At 38.1% G+C, this 20,138-nt stretch overlaps 2 protein-coding genes across 3 annotated transcripts; one reads left to right on the top strand and one right to left on the bottom strand.

Annotated features, from left to right (window-relative positions):
* Positions 1–2,187: 2,187 nt before the first annotated feature.
* Positions 2,188–4,272, bottom strand: LOC116257762 (heavy metal-associated isoprenylated plant protein 7-like). Its single transcript, XM_031634738.2, has 5 exons — positions 4,061–4,272; positions 3,833–3,956; positions 3,521–3,735; positions 2,915–3,002; positions 2,188–2,828 (listed from the first exon to the last, which is right to left on the bottom strand). Exons 1-5 carry the CDS (start codon positions 4,067–4,069, stop codon positions 2,419–2,421), a joined length of 846 nt encoding a protein of 281 aa, XP_031490598.1. The 5' UTR covers positions 4,070–4,272; the 3' UTR covers positions 2,188–2,418.
* Positions 4,273–15,840: 11,568 nt separating this feature from the next.
* Positions 15,841–19,354, top strand: LOC116257327 (non-specific lipid transfer protein GPI-anchored 1-like). Of its 2 annotated transcripts, none has more exons than XM_031633942.2 (3): positions 15,841–16,275; positions 18,783–18,851; positions 18,958–19,354. In XM_031633942.2, the coding sequence occupies exons 1-3, from the start codon at positions 15,936–15,938 to the stop codon at positions 19,122–19,124; spliced, it is 576 nt and encodes a 191-aa protein (XP_031489802.1). In that variant the 5' UTR covers positions 15,841–15,935; the 3' UTR covers positions 19,125–19,354. The 2 variants fall into 2 exon arrangements, with proteins under 2 accessions (XP_031489802.1, XP_049934607.1); XM_050078650.1 differs by having other exon boundaries at positions 18,783–18,843; positions 18,956–19,354.
* Positions 19,355–20,138: the final 784 nt, after the last annotated feature.

The raw sequence follows: 20,138 nt of genomic DNA on the forward strand, positions 1-20,138 counted from the left end.
ACTAATTTTACGCTACAGTATATAGTTGTGAACAGAAAAAGACTTCGGTTCTCTTCTAAGCAGTGGATTGTAATCCTTTTGCTCGCATGAAAATTACTAATCTCATGTAAAGTTTCTTACTAAATTCAATTACTAGAAGCCAGATTCGAGCCGATGTTGTATTACATGCATTATGCAAGCTTAACAGAAGGATGCAGGAGCCAGGAGCAACTAGGCTCACCTACCAGCACTAACTACGAGCCCATCTGTGCCCGAGTCAACATGCAACTATCATAATACGACACAACCACTCCCCCTGAACCAACTTAAAGGCTTCTCCACATGGTTTCGTACGCATACAGTGGTCGCAGCGTACAGTTCAAATGATCAATAGGCGCAGAGCAGGGTTCACGTGACTCCTCTTTATTGCCACCTTCCCAGATTTAGTGATGGCGCAGGCGCTGGCCCCAACGAGCCCAGTTTGGCCAGGTGGGTGCGGTCGCAAGTGGTGTCTCAGTACTTGTACCTCCTGAGTCTGACTCCTTCCATAAAGGCTTGATGCTGCCAAATGTATACAGTCCTTGTCCTGCCACCCTTTGGACTCTCATCATTCATGGTTGAAACTAATGTTGTCAGAATCGGTGCTGGAATCGAATCAGCTTAGCAGTCGATTCCCTGAATCCATTATACTGAAATTTTGTTTTCTGAAAATAAAGGGACAATATTAAATTTCACTGAAAGTGAAAAAGATCTTGAAATATTTGATATGCAGACTCTTCGATGAGGGTGACTTCCATGGTAGGGCGTTTCATTTAAGATGGTAAAACCCTTCGACTATCTGACCATGTGATTGGAACATTTCACTGTCGCAGGTAAAATATCCTAACAAATAAACATGCTCCGATGACCAAACTAGGTAGACACATTTTAGCAAAATTTAATATCTTCACTAAAATTTTGTTTTTTTGACAATAAAGAGCCATTGAAAGTAAAAATGATTTCGAAATGTTTGATATGCGAACTTAGCCGATGAAGGTGATTTGGGTGTTAGAACATTCCATTTATTATGGTAAAACTCCCTCAACGATATGATCACATGGCGTTAGGTGATTGAGTAAGCAGGGAGCAAGAGGCTTGGGTAGTAGATGGAGCAAGAGGCTTGGGTAGTAGATGGGGCAACGATATGATCACATTCCATTCCATTTATTCGGATCGATCCGCTAATATATCGGGCTGGTTCGATGGGGCCCGATTTGATTCCATTATTTTTTTAATTATTATTATTATTATTTATTAATAATATATATTTTATTATTAAAGTATATTTTATATTTAAAAATTTTTGGTCTGTACCGAGCCCGAGCTCGAGTACCGGGTATCGAACCTGGCCCAAGCGAGAGCCCAAGCAAGAGTTTCAAGTGTTGGGCCGAGCCAGCCCCGATGCCCAAGCCTATCATTGAGGCATTTCACTATTGTCGCAGTGAATGCTCCAACAAATAACCGACTCCAGTTTCGCGTGGATGAAAGCTAGATAGATAAATTTTAGGAAATTTTTTTAAGTTCAATATAGATCATTTTTTTTATGAAAGACCGCACAAATGTAATTTAGTGAGAAGAGGAATCCTTGCAGATAAATAAACGAAAATTTAATTTTTTTAGTCAAACGGTACGGACTCGAAATAAGAAAAAAACAAAAAAAAAACTAATGGGTGTACTTTTACTAGCAGTCAGGCTTAACTCATTTTAGAAATGAGATCTTCTTTTTTTTTTTTTTGTTTGAACAGGCAAGTTGGTCCTATGCGCGTCAGTATTATTAAAATCAGAAACTAAAGAACTAAAAAATAAAATAAATTATTTTTAAAATATTAAAAAAAATCAACAGTGTATCGTTCGCATGAACCGGTTGATTTGCCACCCATCCAAGTCGAAGCGGTCAATATCCGATCGGCATCGATCAAGCACCTACCATATCGATCCAAAATCCAAATATCCAGAATCCGCAGAATCCGAATCCTCTTCCCCGGTTCTGACTCCATAGCACTCTTTGCTTCACAAAAAACTTCTAACAATAAACCACCCGAATTAAGTACATTTAATTTCAATTAAGAAGTGGAAGCAAAATAAAATTTTGAAACCCGAGTTTTGTTATCTGGCAGTTTCCTGTAAAAAAGGAAGAAAAAAACGAAAAAAAGAAAAAGTGGAAATAACTGAGCTCCCGAAACCGAAAAGGGTCTTCTTCATTCCAAAATTTTTCTTCTGCAACACAGACGTAGACGACTACTCTCTTCTACGCAACGTACTGTATACGTAGAGCTCGGTGGCTCTATACGATACGGATACAATACGGTTATCTCCGTGGATTTCTACTGAGAGAGTGAGGGACTGAGGGAAACAGAGAGGGAGGGAGAGAGAGAGAACCAGAGGGGGGGAGCCGGAGGGTTACATGACGGAGCAGGCGTTAGGGTTCTCGTCGCTGAAGATCTGAGGAGCATGAACGTACTCAATGGAGTACTTGGGAATAGGGGCCTCGCTCTTCTTCGCCTCCGCTTTCGTCTCCCCTCCTTCCTCGCCACCTTCCTTCTTCTCGTTCTTCTTCTCCGCCTTCTTCTCGCCGCCGCCGCCGGCGGACTCTGTTTTGTTGTCTTTTGCCTCGCCGCTACCTCCTCCCTTTCCCGCCTTCTTGTCCTTCTCCTCCTTGCTCTTCTCCTCCTTCTTCTCCACCTCCTGCTTCACCACCGCCGCGTGCTTCCCCGTCCGCCGGTGGAGGTACGCCACGAGGCTCGCCGGGTCGAACGCGCCCCTGACCGTCACCTGCTTGCTCTTCAGGTCCGGGTCCGCGGACTGCACGCCTGAATCGGGGGAATAAGGTAGATTATGAGTCTGGGAGAAGTGATGGACGGGTGGAGCCCGGGAGCGGCGGTGCGAGAAGCCTTACCTTTCATCTTCTCGATGATCCGTCGGATTTCCTGGGAGCAATTCTCGCAGTGCATGTGGACGTCTAGGACGGCGACTATCACAGCCGGCTGCGACGCCGAGAAATCAGAAGTTTTTAACTTGGAAATTGGAATATCTGAGATTTTTGAAATTTAGCGCCGGAAAGAAACAAGTAGCGAAAAATGATGAAAAGAAACGCAGGAGAACGTGTGTTAGGATATTTTGAATTCGTATATCACTTGCAGGATATTTTGAAATCTCTACGATCTTTTGAAATCTCTTGTTTCCTCCTGAAGACAAATGAAGAAACTGTAGAAAAAATAGCAGTTCCATGTGGACTATACAGTGAGATCGCGACAGTTTCTTGTTCAAAGTTCAAGATTTTCCGCGTCTGAATGATTTCCAGAAAAGAAGAGAACGACAATAGCTGGAAAATTCCGAGTTTCTTTGCTTCTCTTAGAAAAGAAAAAACAGTTTTAGAAGCTGAAGAGCAGTTGAAACGCAGTTCAGAAAACCGGAAAAAGGAAGGACATAGAACGAGCTCAAGATAGGAAGAAAAAGTTCGCCAAAATCACAAAAATTATCGCGATCTTCTTGGAGTTCAGACCTCTTCTTTCTTCTCCTTCTCCTTCTCCTCTTGCTTCGCGGCCTGCTTCTCCTGCGCCTTCTTCGCCTCCTCCAGGCTTTTGGGCGACGGAGAGATGAGCTCTACCTTCCGCCCGCTCTTCTTCTCAATTCTCTGGCAGATCTTCAAGGGATCCGCCGCCTTTCCCTTCACCACGACTCTGTGCGTCTTTGTGTCCACCTGAATCTCCTCTACTCCTGAAAGCCAAAACCCGCCGGATTCCGGCGTCATTCCAACCGCAAAAAAAGGAAAAACCCCAAAACCCCACACATTGGTTAAACCACATGTACTAACCTTCGAACCCCCTCAGCGACCGCTTCACCTTCCTGGCGCATCCCTCGCAATGCATATCCACCTTGAGGACGATCTCTCCCTCCGTCTCCCCCTTCTTCTCCTTCTTCTCCTCTTTCTTCTCTTCCTGTAGCCACAAAAGCAAACAACAGCAGAGGCTCAGCTCCCCACCTTCAGAAACAGCGAGAAGCAACCACAAGCAAGAATATCATTGTAAATCTCTACATTTACCTCTCCCATTCTCCTTCTCCTCTTTCTTCTCCTTCTTCTTCTGGTGACGCTTCTTCTTCTTCTTCTTCCTGTGATAAGTTGCAGAGAGAGAGAGTGTGTGTGGGTGTTGGAGTGTGGGCGTCTACAACGGACTCGGCGTCACATGCGTGGTGAGAGCGAGGAATATCGGCAACGGCATTCGCGCTCTCTCTCTCTCTCCCTTTTCCCTCCAGGTGCGCTCTCTCGTCCTCATCAGCATCACATCACATCACGCCTCGAGCGTCATTCCCAACCGTCCGATTCCCCCCTTCATCCCTGCCACCATCATTTTCATATAATTACTCTCTTAACTTCATTAATCTTAGTTTATATAAGTCACAAACATGACATGTATTTTAATATTGTAGACAAGATATGGGTATATATATAAATGTATATATATATATACTCTCTATGAAGGTTTGCCTTGAATATAACAAGTAGCATCTCTTTTAAGAAGAGACATATTAGGGGAGGTTGCTGTCAAAAGAAAAGAAAATCGTTTGGTTGGAAGAATGTGGTGATCTTTGGCAACATTTTACTGTTATATCATTGTTGACATGTTTTGATGTGTGGGCTGAAGATGGATTCAAAAAGAAAAATTATACCCAAGAGGGAATGTTTTGATAGACCTGTGGGAACGTTTGAAAGTGGACAAATGATACGAAATTTGTCGAGAAAAGGTTGTTGGGAAGTGGAAAACTTTTCGTCATTTTGCCTTGGCACTTTCTGTGCTTTTGTTACCGAAATAAATCTGCACGCGAATTTACAGACAGGTGCTTAACTTTTATGAATTTGTAGTCAACTCCTTAATATTTGAGGATTATAAGTGACAAATTAAATTCATAAAATAATTCACAAACACGATGTATACGTAAAACATATTTTGCCCTTAATTTTTTTTTTTTCAAAAGAAAATTTGTAGACCATATGAGTTGATCCAATGACCAATCCCTCCCCATTTTTCCCTCTCCATCACACTTCAGTGAAAAGGGCCAAATCATGAAGTGATGAGCACATAAATAATGATATTTTCCTTCTAATGGGGTTCAATAGATTTCTTAAGTATATTTCATCACCTTTCGCTAGTTAAACATGTGCTTGTAAATTATTTTGTAAACTTAGGCAGTTATTGTTAAATTTCAAAATGATAGATGGTCCCTTACAAATATATCAAAAAAGTTCAGCTACTTTTTCCAATTTCTTTAAATTTTTATGTCTTTCCCCCCATGTCAAAATATTAGATAAAGATATTCTTCCACAAGGTCAGATAAATTAAGCAAAGTTCTCTAACATGCATATTTAAATGAATTTTCTTTCACTTTGAAACGTAAAATTTCTATGGGATTTCTTCCAAATGGATTTTTTTAAATAAAAAATCACTCTTATTGTGGAAAAATTACTATATTAGTTGAAGTTGTACTTATTATTGCTACTTTCCTGTAAAAACCTCATTAATTTATTAAACCCTCACAGCAATTCTGATCAGAAAACTCAAACATTATCAGTCAACAAAAGAAAATAATTTGACATGAATTTTTCTCAAGTCAAATGATAATATTTGATGCTGATTTGCATCCAGATCCAACTGCATGAACAAATTCTAATATGAAACTTTATGTCTTCTAGAGTTTAGCTAACATTCTTGGGGTCTTCCCCTCTTATGATTGGCAGCTAGCTAATGGGGCTTTCCCCACTTTTTCCAATCCCTTGGGTTCCACCCCCTCTTTTATTGAAAAGAGAGAAGTACTCACCATGTGTTCTCCTTGGAGAACTTAAGTCTACCTACCCAATTTTCTCTTTATCTTATTGCACCATCCATACTTCACTACATTTCATTAATCCATCGATTAAAAAAGAATCCCTTCAAAATTCAAGCTCACTTAAGAAACATATCTATGTAAGCACATGCAATTTTTAAATAATGAAGCCACATTTGGATCAGCATGGGCTCACGCCTGCTTTACAATCAAATTTCTAAACTCATGGCTAACGTAGAGATGTAAACAGTTCGAGCTCCGGTCGGATCCACCCTTTATTGAATTTGGTTCAATCGGACTTCTTTTGAATGCAGACCAAGTTGAAACATGACTAGCAGCCAAGTAATTTGGTTAGAGAACTGCATACTGAATCCGAAATCCATTATTCTGATCTGGATTAGTTTACCTAAACAGATTTGAAACAAAATTGGTAATTGAACATATCCGGTCCATTTGTCTTCCTCAATTCAAAGTGGGCACTGCTCGTCTTGAAGTATTGTCACAAAAAACGTGTACGGGTATTATATGGCGAGGAAAAAGATGAGTATGATACGACAAAGTTGTATATCTCGAGAATAAAACGAAAAAATCTCGGTAAATTTTTTAAAAAATTAAAACATTTAATAAATCCTAAAAATTAAAAAAAAATCATAAAAAATGCAAAAAAATGGGTATAGTACTTGCTTTATATGCGTTTTTTATTTTTTGACTTTTTTTAAAAAAATAGGAATAAAACGGGTATTATATAACTGACTGTGTTTTTGCTGTATTATACGCATCGTTTTCCAATAGAACTGGCTTGAACCTTCTCTTATGTCGTCGGCGGCGCCACTCACCGAGTCACCGGCGACGGCCTTGAGATTTCTTGGTTCGCCAGTTTTCGGCCTTGACGGCGGTGCCAGGAAAATATTTTGTAGAGAAGGACGAAGGAAAAAAGGACGGTGCAGAATCATACAGCAAAGGAGAGGTTTTGGAGGGAAAAGATTGGGTGGATGGCGACATTTCAAACTCCATTTATTACTTTACAAATAGTAATGTTTGTCACTCTAGACAGATTGATTGTCTCATTTGTCACATAGTGTGAGAATCTGTGCATCTGTTGGTATAATAGAATCCCATGTCAAAAACCAGACTCCTCTATACTGTAATCTCCGGGAATCCAGGACTTTTCAGGCCTACAAGCTTGCCAAACCACCTATATATATATATATATATATATATATATAGCTACTGAACTCTTATTGGGTGAGATCAGGAAATTCATACGTGAGATGAAAGAGAAAGGAATATGAAACATATTTATTATGTTTTTTTTATTGTTTTTGTTCACATATGGACGGCCTTTTTATTGTTTGCATGATGTACAATAAAATCAAACTGAAGGAAAGAGAGAGCAGATTTAATTGTATGAAGCATATCATCATCTCCAATGTTCTTAGATCCAACCCGAAACTGAATCCAGATCGTAACATTTATCGATAGTGGCTCTTGGATCAGATCCAGAAACTGCAAAACTGAAAGTTTTGGAGTGTATGAAGATATATGGTTGGATATGTAGTGGTTGAGAACTAGGAGGCAAGTAAATATGTTTATATTGACTCTCGCTTAATAATTTTAAGTAAAAATTAATCTGAAACCGAGACTTAATCCCCATGATTAAATGAACAATCGAAGGGTCAAGGCTCCAGGTGTCTGCTGGACACCTGTGCAGAGCTAAGTACTGTCGGCATTACGGGGAAAGACTTGGGCCATCTCGGGATTTTCTTTTACACGTGGCTAATTGCCTGATGAGACTTTTCATCCCTGACAATTAGATATTTTCTGCCATGAATGTGGAGAGAGAGATATTATGTAAAGTTCAGCAGTAATAAAGTGAAAAAGAGAACAAAAAATCCTTGACTTTTGAGAGAGAGAGAGAAAAGGGAGAGGGAAAAAGCAAATTTATTGGAAATTTTGAAGAAAGTTACTTTCTTTTGCATCTAACCTTTTTTCCTTTTTCTTTTTTTTTTTTTGCTTTTCTTGCCTTTTTTTTTCTTTTAACCATCATGGATATTCACTGAAAAAGAACAAAAAAGTTTAAAAACATACTTTTTTAAAAATCTTGAGGGCGTGTATCATTGACCCCACAGGACCAAGAAGCTGCCGATTTTTTGAATCTAATCTCAATAATATTGAAAATAATCTAAAATAACTTTTTTCTTAAAATCTATTTGAACAATGTCATGCTGATTTAATTTTAATCAGCCAAAATTCTGATTACACTTGGACCCGAACATTATTGTTTTTATATTTATCGGCTTTACTTTTTGTTTACGTTTATAAATAACAATCCACAATATTTAATCGACGGAAAAGTACCTAAAAGTCCGACGCCGTTTCAGTTTCCGAGTAAAGGTGCGGTGGCCTTATCCATCTGTCTCTCGCTTCTTTCCTGAAAGGGGAGGCTAATCATAGCCATCCCCTTTTCAATAATGTTTTTTCAGTACAGAAAGTGAAGTTGAGGCATATGATAATTATCCAAATTCATTTGCAAGTGGTTGGGAATTGGTTCGAAAATGCTGTCAATTTATTGTATCTGATTTTTTTTTTTCAGTTTACTACCACATTTGTAAAGTTGCTTGGCCAACAGAATTTAAAGAGTGATTTAAAAAAGTAAATGAGAAAATATTAAAATTAATTAGACAAAAAAATCTTAAAACATATTAAAAATTCAACTTCAACTTGGCATGTTTCACTTCAAGAATCGTCCCAGAATCAAATCCATTTGCCACCAGTTCCATTCGAATCCGCCAATTTGGGCCGATTCTAATAACACCGCTCTTTAATTAGGGAGCTAAGACTCGAACCCAAATGAATGAGTGAGTCATGGCGAACCCATATATATATTGGACTAACATATCTTCAAGTAGCTCACTCATAGAGCATACACACACATATATATTTCATGTTCAACGCGACTTTAAAACCGATTAATGTTAGATATGTTCAGTTCAGCTCAAGCTTAGCCTAGGCCAAAGCTCACTCGAGCCCAGCTAAGAGATGCCCATGGTCAGGGGCGGATGGAAGGGGGAGCACGCCTAGGCCTTGGCCCCACCCTAACTAATTTAAAAAAAAATTTGAGCCCAGCTAAGAGATGCCCATGGTCAGGGGCGGATGGAAGGGGGAGCACGCCTAGGCCTTGGCCCCACCCTAACTAATTTAAAAAAAAATTACATTAGAAAAATAAAAAATTGTTAGTTGTGCAATGTATTTTTTTTTTATTTCGGTTCAGTTTGGCCCTACCCAGATTTAAGGTTGAACTATTTGGCCTGCCCCGAAACAAAATCCTGGCTCCGCCCCTGTCCATGGTTTAGATGTAATTTGATGACTGGCTTCAAGTAACTGGATCTAGCAGGCGAATTATCAAACTAATTACCCTATGGGATCTCAAAATCTTATTGAATCAAACACAATAGAGTTTTAGGATACCAGGATCCAATTAAATGAAAAAAATTTAAATATGAACGTCTACTTTTTGTATTGAATCCCAAGCTACTTCTATTTCAAACCAAGCAAGATCCAGAAAAGTGAAAAAGATTCTCAATTGTTGACTTCTTTCTTTCTAATGAAATCTGTGATTCTATCTAATTGTGGGAATCATTTACTCCTGAATGCAATTAGTTTATACCAAGCATGGAATCAGATCCAACCAATTTACTTCCACAGAATTAGATCCTCAACCTCCAAATTGTGTTTTGGCAGTAGTATAATGAAAAGGAGTTGTTCCCTTTAAAGAATCATTTATTCATTCATTCATCCTTTTTTGAGTAGAATCTATTTAATTTCCACCAATTCGGTTTGGATCACTCCAATGAAACCGACTTTTTGGACACCGGCCAAGAGACAAGCTTTTTCCAAATAGAACTTGTTTGTTCGTGTAGGTATGGATCTGCCCATGATCGGCTGGATCCAAACCCACATAGCAATTCAGAATGACTTGCAATCAGTGGCGGAGCTAGGAATTTTGGGCTGACGGGCATTAAATATAAAATCTAAGTTACCGGACTCTTTTATTTTACTGCCGCACCGGAGTCCGCATCGAGTCGGGTGCGCACCGGACATGAGTGCAGCTCCGACTCACCGAGCCCAGTTAGATCCTGATAGTTGGATCAATGTTTCATCGCCATCATTCGGACAGAACTCTTGACCTTCTTCAGCTTGACGCCTTGAATACTAAGCTCTTAGTAGCAAATTATAGATCGATCACTTCGGCACAGGGGGGGAGAGGCAGGTGTGGGCGATTGCCTACACAGACCCATAAAAGACTTATATTTTTGTATTTGATATTTCAAGAAAATTGTATTCACTTACATATTGAAGTCCCATAAAAATTAAAAATTTTATAAGCTCCGCCCTTGATTCGATGTTGCAGAAACAGATTAATGTTTAATTAGTTGATCGATCTTGCACTGCTCCCCGTGTCTTAAATTCGAGTCTCAGTTGTGAGAATTATGGCAATTTGATCACTTGCACCACTTATTGACAACTGGGTAGCCCTGGAGAATTGGTAACATGTAGAAGAAAGAAGCAATAGTTGCTCTCCCGTTGCCTACTTGTCCAATGAGCATCTGTGCTTAATTCTTTTCTAAAAAAGCATCGGTTTAGTTCTGTTTATGTAAAAAAACCAATTTTTTTACAAACAATGATTTGATAAAATGACTTTTTTAAGAGTCGCTGAAAGAAAAACAAGAAGAAAAAAGTGTAAATTAATACTAGATGTTGAAAATGTTCATTTCTTTTTCTTCTTATTTTTCTCATGTTGGATTGGACGGTATAAATTAGATGGCTGTGGATTCTAAAAAACTAGAGTTACCATTCAATTTTCTCTCTCTCTCTCTCTCTCTTTCTCTCTCTCTCTCTCTCTCTATATATATATATATATATATATATATATATATATATATATATATATATATATATATATATATATATATATATATATATATATATATATATATATATATATATATATATATATATATATATATATATATATATATATATATATATATATTATTGCATATTTTATATATATATAAGTTATATTGCATATTAGATCTCAAATCTGAGAGTAGTAGTTTAGATTCAAATGCTTGGATATCCAAAAATTGTTCTTCGGATCAAAGAGAAGTTTTGCCAAAAGAAGGCCTGGAGCGGACTGAACATGCGGCAGGCAGAAACAAGACAGGCCCATAAAATAAAACCTTTGATTTTTCATGGGTTTCTAAAAATTTTGATCTGGTTAATTTATTTTTGTTTTATAAAAATAAAAAGAATCAAAGTAAACACATTCACCAGATTCAATACTGCCCAAGTGTTTGGATCGGTTTTTGAAAGGATCTGTATCCAATAGTTGCCACTGAGACATAAAAAAAGAAAATGCAGGCATTTTCAATGTCCAATCTTGTTGTTAATAAACATATGAAAGGGAACCGTCTTATATTCTGATATTGGTAGATGGAATCAAACATGGGTCAATTTCTCATCATCAGCAAAAGCTAGCATTGGAAATTAAATGCTCTCATGGATTCATATTCTTTGCATATAATTGCAAGTTGCTTCCTCCATATTAAAACACTAAAGCAAGCAGAGAATCAGGAAGAAAAAGTTATTGAGGGCCTTAATTGCTCATAGTGATGCATGAGATGACATTTTCAGAAAGGAACATGTTTCAAAGCCAAACTTTTTAGACCTTACCAGTCCCAATCCAAGCCTATGAAATTCCTGAAACAACTCAAACACAACTTTCTCTTTCTCAGTCAAGCTTCCTAGTAGTGGCGGAGTCAGAAAAATTGGCTGAAGGAGCACTCGTTTAACATTACTTATATCTGGTGCGGCACTTATATATATAAGGATAAACGTTTAAAGAAGCCCATTTAAATAAAGAAATTTTAAGAGACTGGGGTGGGCAACTGCCCACACCAGTCACCACCATGTGGCTTCTAGGGTTTCCAGTATGGTGACTGCTGAATTTTAGGAGTTAACCTCGATAGTTAGACCTGACCATGATTCAAATCATGATCTGAATGTCATTTTCAGCAATAATCAAGTCGGCCGGCAGTGGAAAATGTTTGATACAACTCAAGACAACTCCACTATCTTTCTCCCTCAAGCTTTTTAGGGGGTTGGCAATTGCACCACCATGAGTTTTCAGGAACTTGGACAATTACACCTGGAGGCAATTAAAATCGGGATTTCGACACCAATTTCGGCAATAATCAAATTGTCTGCCTAAAAGAAACGCTTGATGTCGCGCTCTACCTCCTGGGATGTGTAACAATCGAATTGTTTATTCATATGAGGTGTTTGATGCAACTTGAGACAATTTATCATCCTTTTCTCACAACTATTTTAGGGTTTCTGATTTGGTGAATGGTTGCACCACCATGAGTTTGAGGAACTTGGACAATCTGTCCTGGACATGATTAAGGTTTGGGTTTGTGCACCATTTTCGGCGATAATCAAGTTGGTTAATTCCCGGCCAGAAATGCTTGATACAACTGAAGATCACTCATCTTCTCTCTCTAGGATTTCTGGTGCGGCGATTGCCCCGCCATGTGCTTTGGCAATTAGACTTACCCATGACTAAAATCTGCCAAGATAATCAAGCTCGTTGCCGGTCAAAAAAAAAAAAAAAAAAGCTTGATCCAACTCAAAACAATTCATCATCTTTCTTTCGGAATTAAGTTCCTTTTAGGAGTCATTCGGCAGCGAGAACAACATGTTACTGTTCCCGAATGCCCCTAAGTTGTTACCGCTTAACAATGAAAACAGTTTATTATTGTTCCATGAATCTACTCCAAAGATTTGGATAATTTTATGAAATACTATAACAAAGTGCTTCATAAATCTGCCCCAAGCAAATTTAAGCAACAGTAACAAATGGTTATTGTCGCGAAACGCCTGCTTAGGGTTTCTGATTTGGTGACCAAGAATTCTGGGAACTTGGAGGACCAAAAACAACGACGTCCTTTGGTGCCATTTTCAGGAATACTTTTCAAGTTGGTTGCTTGTCGATTCTTCCGCTTTCACCACATTAAGTTCATAAGCTCACTGCTGGTTTAGGTTCTCCGGCTACTTTAGCTATTAATTGCTGACTACACGAAAAATTTTCATAAATTTCAGCACACTTTGATTGATTTATACAATCTCTTTTTTATTATTTTATACTAAAATTGCATCATATGAAACTTGATGATATCTATTCATAATATCCACAAATTTTTGAAAAGCCGGTGCTGGATCCAGACAGCAACTTGAGAAAACTGAATTTCGCAAGATGGAAAAACGATCTGAGATAATTTTTTTACAGAAAACTTGAAGGAAAACGATCACAAACTCAGTTGCTTTCTCTTTCTAGAGAGAAATCTAAAAAATATTAAAAAGAAAAAGTATTTTTTCTTTTGAATGGTCTTGTTTCGGGTCCCATATTGCTATTATCAAATCTGAATTAAGTGTTTTTTTTTATACGATGATAGCATGGAATAACTTTCTGACGAGGTCCAACTTCAAGTTGATACAGATCTAATTTGGATCCAGATTCAGATAAAGATGCAAAATCGAACATGATAGCTTCACTTTTCATAATCGGACCCCAATAATCAGGTATTCATTAGACTAAATCTGACCAATGCATGCGTTTGTACGTTTATCCATGAGAATAACATTTCAAACTTTTCTTATGAGGCGTCCTGTTCCGCTTGTCCATATAGGCATGCTTGGATGTGGTGTGATAAAGTGTCATGAGATAAAGTGTCATGAGATAAATCCTCTCATATGCACAACCATGAAAGAAGTTTATGATTTTTTCTCATAACTTCTAAAAGATGCCATAATTTTAACCCGAAACTTTGAGACAATATCAGACGTATTTGACTAAGAGTTGAGACACTGTTCTCAGTGTTTGATTGAGACCGACCAGTGAGATATCCAAATCTTAGATAAAATATCTTATATCCGAATCTTAGATAAAATATCTTATGCACAATTTTGTTCCCTATTTAACCACAGCCTAATAAATATCTTGAATATGTAATGCAAGTATGACAAGAAAAAATAATACCACGTACCTTGGGACTGCGGCTTTGCCTTTTCTTTTCAAAGAAGCTAATGACTTCGGGTCCCTCATTTACTTTTTTAATTATTTTAATTATGTAAATTATGTTAAACAGATTTCGCTTAAGCTCGGTTCAAGCTCGATCTTATGTAAAATAAGCCAAGGAAACTAAGATTTTCTTTTCGGCCAACCACATGGTCTAGGCTGCATTAAGTATTGAACTCTTGACCTCCTTCAACTTTGACCTAATCAATATCCATTGAATGACTTCTTCAAATTTTCCCAACATTAATTTTAGACATTAGCAAGTTGCACCTATTGAAATAAATTTTTTTGCCTATTAAAAAAACACACAAATGTAATATTTTTCTTTAATTTTTTCATTGAAAAAAGGAAAGAACCAATTTTTTTTTTTAAAAAAAAAATCACTTTCCTTTTTTCCATGTGGGCAGCTCACCAATTTTTGGCCTTTGGGACCATAAGTGTGGAAGGAAGGGCTTCACTGCACCTGCCCTGCCTTAAAAAAAGAAAGAAGAAGAAGCAATCCATTGCATTAAACACAACAGCCAACTGCCCAATTCAATTCCCTTAGTAAATGATCCATCTGGGTGGTTAGCCCATCACCTGCTTCAGTCTTATGCCCTATAAATACTTTACACTCAATTAATTTGACCTTTATTTAATGCATTTTTCCTCCTCAGCAACCAATTATAAAATGATCTTTATGACGACTCCAACTAGGGCCGAAATATCATTTTTCAAAATTTTTATATAAAACAAGTGAAATTTTCTAAAATTTACATATAAGTTCTTTTTCAAAAAAATTTAAAGTGGGTCAGGGCCCAGGCCGGCCCTACCTTGGCTCTAGCCTTGTGCTTGAAGATTGGTACCCAAGCATGAATGCTAAGGAACCATATATATTACCTATTCATGTGATGAATTGTTTAGTATATATCTACATTTAGCCATGAGATTTCTAGGGTGAGGATCGTGAATTTTAAGTTTTCCGATGATGTTGTCCTCGTAGGGCATGGTGGTCACGGCCTTCCGGTGAAGAATGTCGGTGTCGTTCTCGAAAGGCCGAGAGGATAACTTTGTCTGACGAAGGTGTCAAGTTGAAGACCTTGAATTAAGTCTGACTTGTGATAAAGTTCGATATTCGGGACTTAATTAGAGAATTAAAAAAAAATAACTTTATTTAGTCATCTAGAATTGGTCCAAAGAGGCGCCATGTGGTTAACTAAATTACTTGGGGACGTATATATATATATATATATATATAGTGTTCAACCACCTAAAGTTGTATTCAATGAATCGAACTTGACAGTTGTACTTGAAGACTAATAAATATATGGCAAAAAATTGTGAAACTTCTATGTAAAGATTTAATCATATGACTTAAGTTTTGTTCTTCACATTTCACATTGAGATCATTTTCATGACTTCTTCCGGTCATTAAATTTTGGTCAATTTAAGTGCATTTATACGATTGAATTCGCAGAAAATAATTTCAAAGTTCACACTCTGTCACGTGCTGACTCCTTCAGTCTTTGCGACACGATTCTAGACACTGGAGAACACGCCCGCGCAGTCCCTTGAATTACATAAGTTTAGAATTTTCTTTCTCTCTTCATCGCTCACCTTCCTTGTCCCCTTCCTTGGAGAACAAGTTACACATCCGGATCAGCTAAAAAAGGATAAACCTCAGAACCAAAGTCAAATGACATATTTTATAAACGGATCCAAATTCAATCCAGATCCAAATCTAAACCAAAACACAAGTAAGAGAGATTTTTTTTAAAGAAAAAGTTAAATGAGGATTCCATTCGTCATTAACAAAGAAGTGCAGGGCTTTTATGGTCACTCGCTCGCTATTTAATTTCGACTGTTGTAACGTCTTTAAGGTCGATTTCATCAGCCTTCGGTTCTCTCTGCCTGCGGCTTAAATTCTCTCTCTACAGGGACACACACACACACACACACGGAGACCGGGAAAAGAGAGATGGCCAAGACGCTGCTGGTGGTGGCGCTGCTGCTCGTGGCCGTCGTCGGCCGGTCGTCGGCGGAGCTCTCCGCCGACGAGCAGAAAAAGTGCCAGGCCGAGGTGACGAAGCTGATGGACTGCCTCCCGTACGCGCAGAAGTCGACCAACGAGCCCACGGCGAAGTGCTGCGCGTCGGTCACCGACATAAGGACCGCGGACGCCGCGTGCCTTTGCTACCTCCTCGCCGCCACCCTCAAGGGCGACGACGCCGTCAAGCAGCTCAATCTCGACAGCTCCAGGATGCTGGCCCTCCCTAACGTTTGCAAGCTTCAGAACACCTCCATCTCCGACTGCCCAGGTGAGCTCCTTCCCTCCTCCTCCACCATTTGTGTTCCTGCAGCTTCCTTCTGGACCCTTCATCTCTCCTGATGGAGGGTTCCCCTGCAGCTGTTCTTGCCATAGGTAGTACCGGTGCCTGTCAGATCATATCTCCCCGATACATATTGTACCGGTATTATGCAGGCGGTCCACAAACCGGCATAGCCGCCGGAAAAATCCGCTAATATGAGACCTAATCGGGGTCACAGTGGCCGTATCGTGTCGCCGCTGCACATGGGTTTTCTCGGTTACCTATACCAAGATGGAGACGGAAAATTTCCAGCATTTGCTGTTTCTCTTTCTCCTTAATAAACTCTGTCGCTGGTTCCGAGTAATCCCATCAATTTTTTTTTCGAGGAAAAGACGAAAGTTGAAGTTGGTAGTAGAAATTATTGTCATATTCTCTCAATATTGTTTTCTTAATGTATAAAATTCAATATAAACGTATTAAAATCCATGGTGATATATTTCCTGTTGGTTAAACAAAATTGAGTTGAATTTGGTGTAGAGTAAAAAATTCTTCGTTGCAAGAACTAAATTAGTGCTAACAGCAGTCAAATTTTAATTAAATGTCAGAATAAATTACACTAAAATATTTGATTTTAGATATAAAATTTTTGAATTTTTGCAAATCTGACACTCTAAGGTTTGCTGGCGACGTGACCTCCTGCAAGTGCTGATTTATTTATAAAAAAAATCGGGCACTTGTGCCAAATTGATTTGATAAAATATTTTCATTTCTGTAATTATTTTTACACGATTCACAAGTAAATTAATGGCTCTACAATCAAAAGGACCGATTCGATTCGATTTCTGACTTTTACGATACTGGCAAGGTTTATTTAACTCCTCCGCCGGCACGGCCGCCGATGCGACGGCCAAGTGGAACACTGCCCATCTGCATGAGACCTCCCATGGCCGGTGTGGCTCGTCGGTTATCCCATTTTTAAAAAGGTTCTCTTCTTTTTAAAAGGAAGAAGACACTCAGTATGCGTGATTGCTGCAGGATTCTCATGAACCAGTTTCCTTGTTTTTTTTTTAATTGTAATTTGAAATGATCAAAACGTTCTTGTATTTAAAAATTATTACCCTCTTATAGTCTTTTAAGTTGGGTGTCTTTGATTACTCACGAATTTCATGTTTGAAGAAATTTCAAATGTGTGACAGTTGAAATCCACACTTGCATCAAACTATTAATTTTAGGTTGTATTCCCAATGAAGATTTTAAATTCAGACTGGATTTATGATCGAATGGAGGGGTTGAATTTGGTACAATAGCGAAGATTATTTTAAGCTCTGCTATTTTTTTTTTAAGGCCTTTTTTGGGGAGAAGCACAGAGATGCAGGTCTTTTATAATAAATTTTAAGAGGAACCAATAAGGGCTATCTTTCCATTAAGAGCCACCGGCTCCGGATCCGCCGATTAATTTTTATGCTCGTGCTTGCATTTATTTGTCAAAATGATAGAGCCGTCTGATCGAATGGCTTAAGTGTTGTCTAGTTTTTTTTTTTTTCATAATTTTTCACTTTCTCTTTTCCTGATTTTGGGCCCCCTCTTTCCCTCCATCGACTCAAAATGTCGAAGTCATGGTTCAGTTTATATATATATCAGTTTATATATACATTATATATACACGTACATATTAATATATAAATCCAATGTGCTTGGATGTATATATATATATATATATATATATATATATATATATATATATATATATATATATATATATATATAAAAGGTGCCTTGTTCTAATGGAAGTTTGGTGTCCTAACCTAAGTACCCAACTACTTGCTGCTTTAAATAAATAAAGGAATGGCTTTGATGCCAAAACTTAGTCCATTGATAGGCTCCATGAGCTGCCTGATCGGGTCTGAAGTCAATTGGATCCAAGTGAGATCCAATGTGCTTGGATTTAGTGGTGCTTTTGGGTGATGGTCAAAATAGGGTTTGTGGTTGATGTCAATAGATCGAATCAGATATATCCTTAACCTTGTAGTCGTATCTTGTAGTCGTATCTGAATCTGAACCTGAATCTGAAATTCGATTTCACCATTCTGATTTTTTGCATTCATATCTGAATCCGAATCTGACTTTTAAACCAAATCTGGCTGATTTTGAAAAATGTAAGAGTATTGGATAGAGCGTATTTCTTTAAAATAAATCTGATCAGATGTTATTTTACATATATATATATATATATATATATGAAACAAAATTTTTAGATGCATGTAAAAATAAAGAAATTTTAAGGGGCATGCGGCTCCACCATTGAGCCAATGTTGTAACTATCAGTTTCCTTTTCATACAATATGCATGATGAAGCAAACAGGTTGCAAATCTTGTGATTTGAACTTGAAGATCTTTTCCCATTTTTGTCCACTATGCAGTTGCATCTCTCTTTCAACAAGGCTATCCATTAATATAACAACTCTCTTGTGATCTACAACAATGGCATCATCTTCAACTGTGTCTTTGTTTTGCAGCACAACTGAAGTTGTCGCCGAACTCGCCGGACTACGCACTCTTCAACAGCTCAGCTACTCCAGCTCCAGGTCTGCATCTCAAAGTCCTATACTCTTTCAATTTTACATTTTTTGCCTAAGATCAAGCGTTCGTGACATGAAATTTATGATCAACTGGATCATCATCTTGGTGTAGGCGCTCTACCAAAGGTATCAACAACAACAACAACAACAACCACAACCAGTGCAGGATCGCCATCTTTGGATGCTTATAGTATCCAATTGCCTTTCAGTAGCTTCGCCATTTACGCGGTTTCTGTCGCTGTCGCTGCATTCTTCGTCATCTTCCTAACCTGGCCATGAGGACAGCAGAGAGAAGCTTTGCTATTTTGTCTTTCCTTTCTGTAAAGGACACAGCAGCCCATGGCGGTCCTTTTTGCTTGGATGCTTTTTTGTCCTCTTCATGTGAACTCTTTCAAGCTACCATTTCCTGAATTGTTTGAAACGTATGTGGATCACATTGTTCACCTTGTTCCTGTTGGATTTTTAGATGGTCTGAACAACAGTTGAATGATTTTTCTTTTCTTTTCTTATTTTGGATGAAATATTTTTCTAAATTAAATAAGACATGACCGGGCCACGACGAGACAAAGCAAAAATTATGAATAACTGATCCAGTTGAGTTCTAACCTGTCCAACCTATTGAATGCCACATTCCTCCTGTTCTGTGCACACAACTACTGAGTTTGGGCCCTATCCTGGAAAAAATATTTAGTTTGTGCACTTTTATGGCGTAAATTATGCACACCTGTACTCAATATTCAGATTTTGTTTCTTGAAAAGGCTGACAGTAATAAATGTGAGAGCTGCTGTAGTCCGAACTCAGAGAGTTGAACTAGGTAATCTGTAAGGCAGAAAATAAGACTTTGATTGAATGAGGACATCAAACTCTGTAATGATCTTAAAAGTGATAAAAAATGTCATCTATGCATGCAATTATTGTGCCATTTTCTCCATATAGCTAGAATGAGATCCCAAGTTGACAGGCGAAGCCAGGAATTTAGAGAGAGAGGGAGATCAATGGACGAAATTTAGATTGGATACAGTTATTGAGATCATATTCCAACATAATACAAAAGCATACATCTAGCTTTACATAAAATCAGAGTTTGATGCTGGTGAAAGTCGAATGTCTTATCATATTTCGCATGGAGAACTTCGCATCGTACATACATCCGATTATTAATCCAAAGGAAACTTTCTTATTAAATCCAGCTACTGCATCCAATATTTGGTTTAGAGAGAGGGAGAGGGCTGTCTTCAAATACCATGGATGTGTGTGTCAGTGCGTGTTTTTTTCCAATTTCAAAGGAAAAG

The sequence above is a fragment of the Nymphaea colorata genome, chromosome 7 (genome assembly GCF_008831285.2).
Source record: "Nymphaea colorata isolate Beijing-Zhang1983 chromosome 7, ASM883128v2, whole genome shotgun sequence".
In the NCBI taxonomy this organism is placed as follows: domain Eukaryota; kingdom Viridiplantae; phylum Streptophyta; class Magnoliopsida; order Nymphaeales; family Nymphaeaceae; genus Nymphaea; species Nymphaea colorata.

Coding starts and splice junctions, on each gene's coding strand:
- LOC116257762 (XM_031634738.2), bottom strand. Junction 3,736..3,832: donor GTCGCTGAGGGGGTTCGAAG/GTTAGTACATGT, acceptor TTTGGCTTTCAG/GAGTAGAGGAGATTCAGGTG. Junction 2,829..2,914: donor GATCATCGAGAAGATGAAAG/GTAAGGCTTCTC, acceptor CCCCCGATTCAG/GCGTGCAGTCCGCGGACCCG.
- LOC116257327 (XM_031633942.2), top strand. CDS start 15,936: ATGGCCAAGACGCTGCTGGTGGTGGCGCTGCTGCTCGTGGCCGTCGTC. Junction 16,276..18,782: donor CTCCATCTCCGACTGCCCAG/GTGAGCTCCTTC, acceptor TTTGTTTTGCAG/CACAACTGAAGTTGTCGCCG. Junction 18,852..18,957: donor CTCAGCTACTCCAGCTCCAG/GTCTGCATCTCA, acceptor ATCTTGGTGTAG/GCGCTCTACCAAAGGTATCA.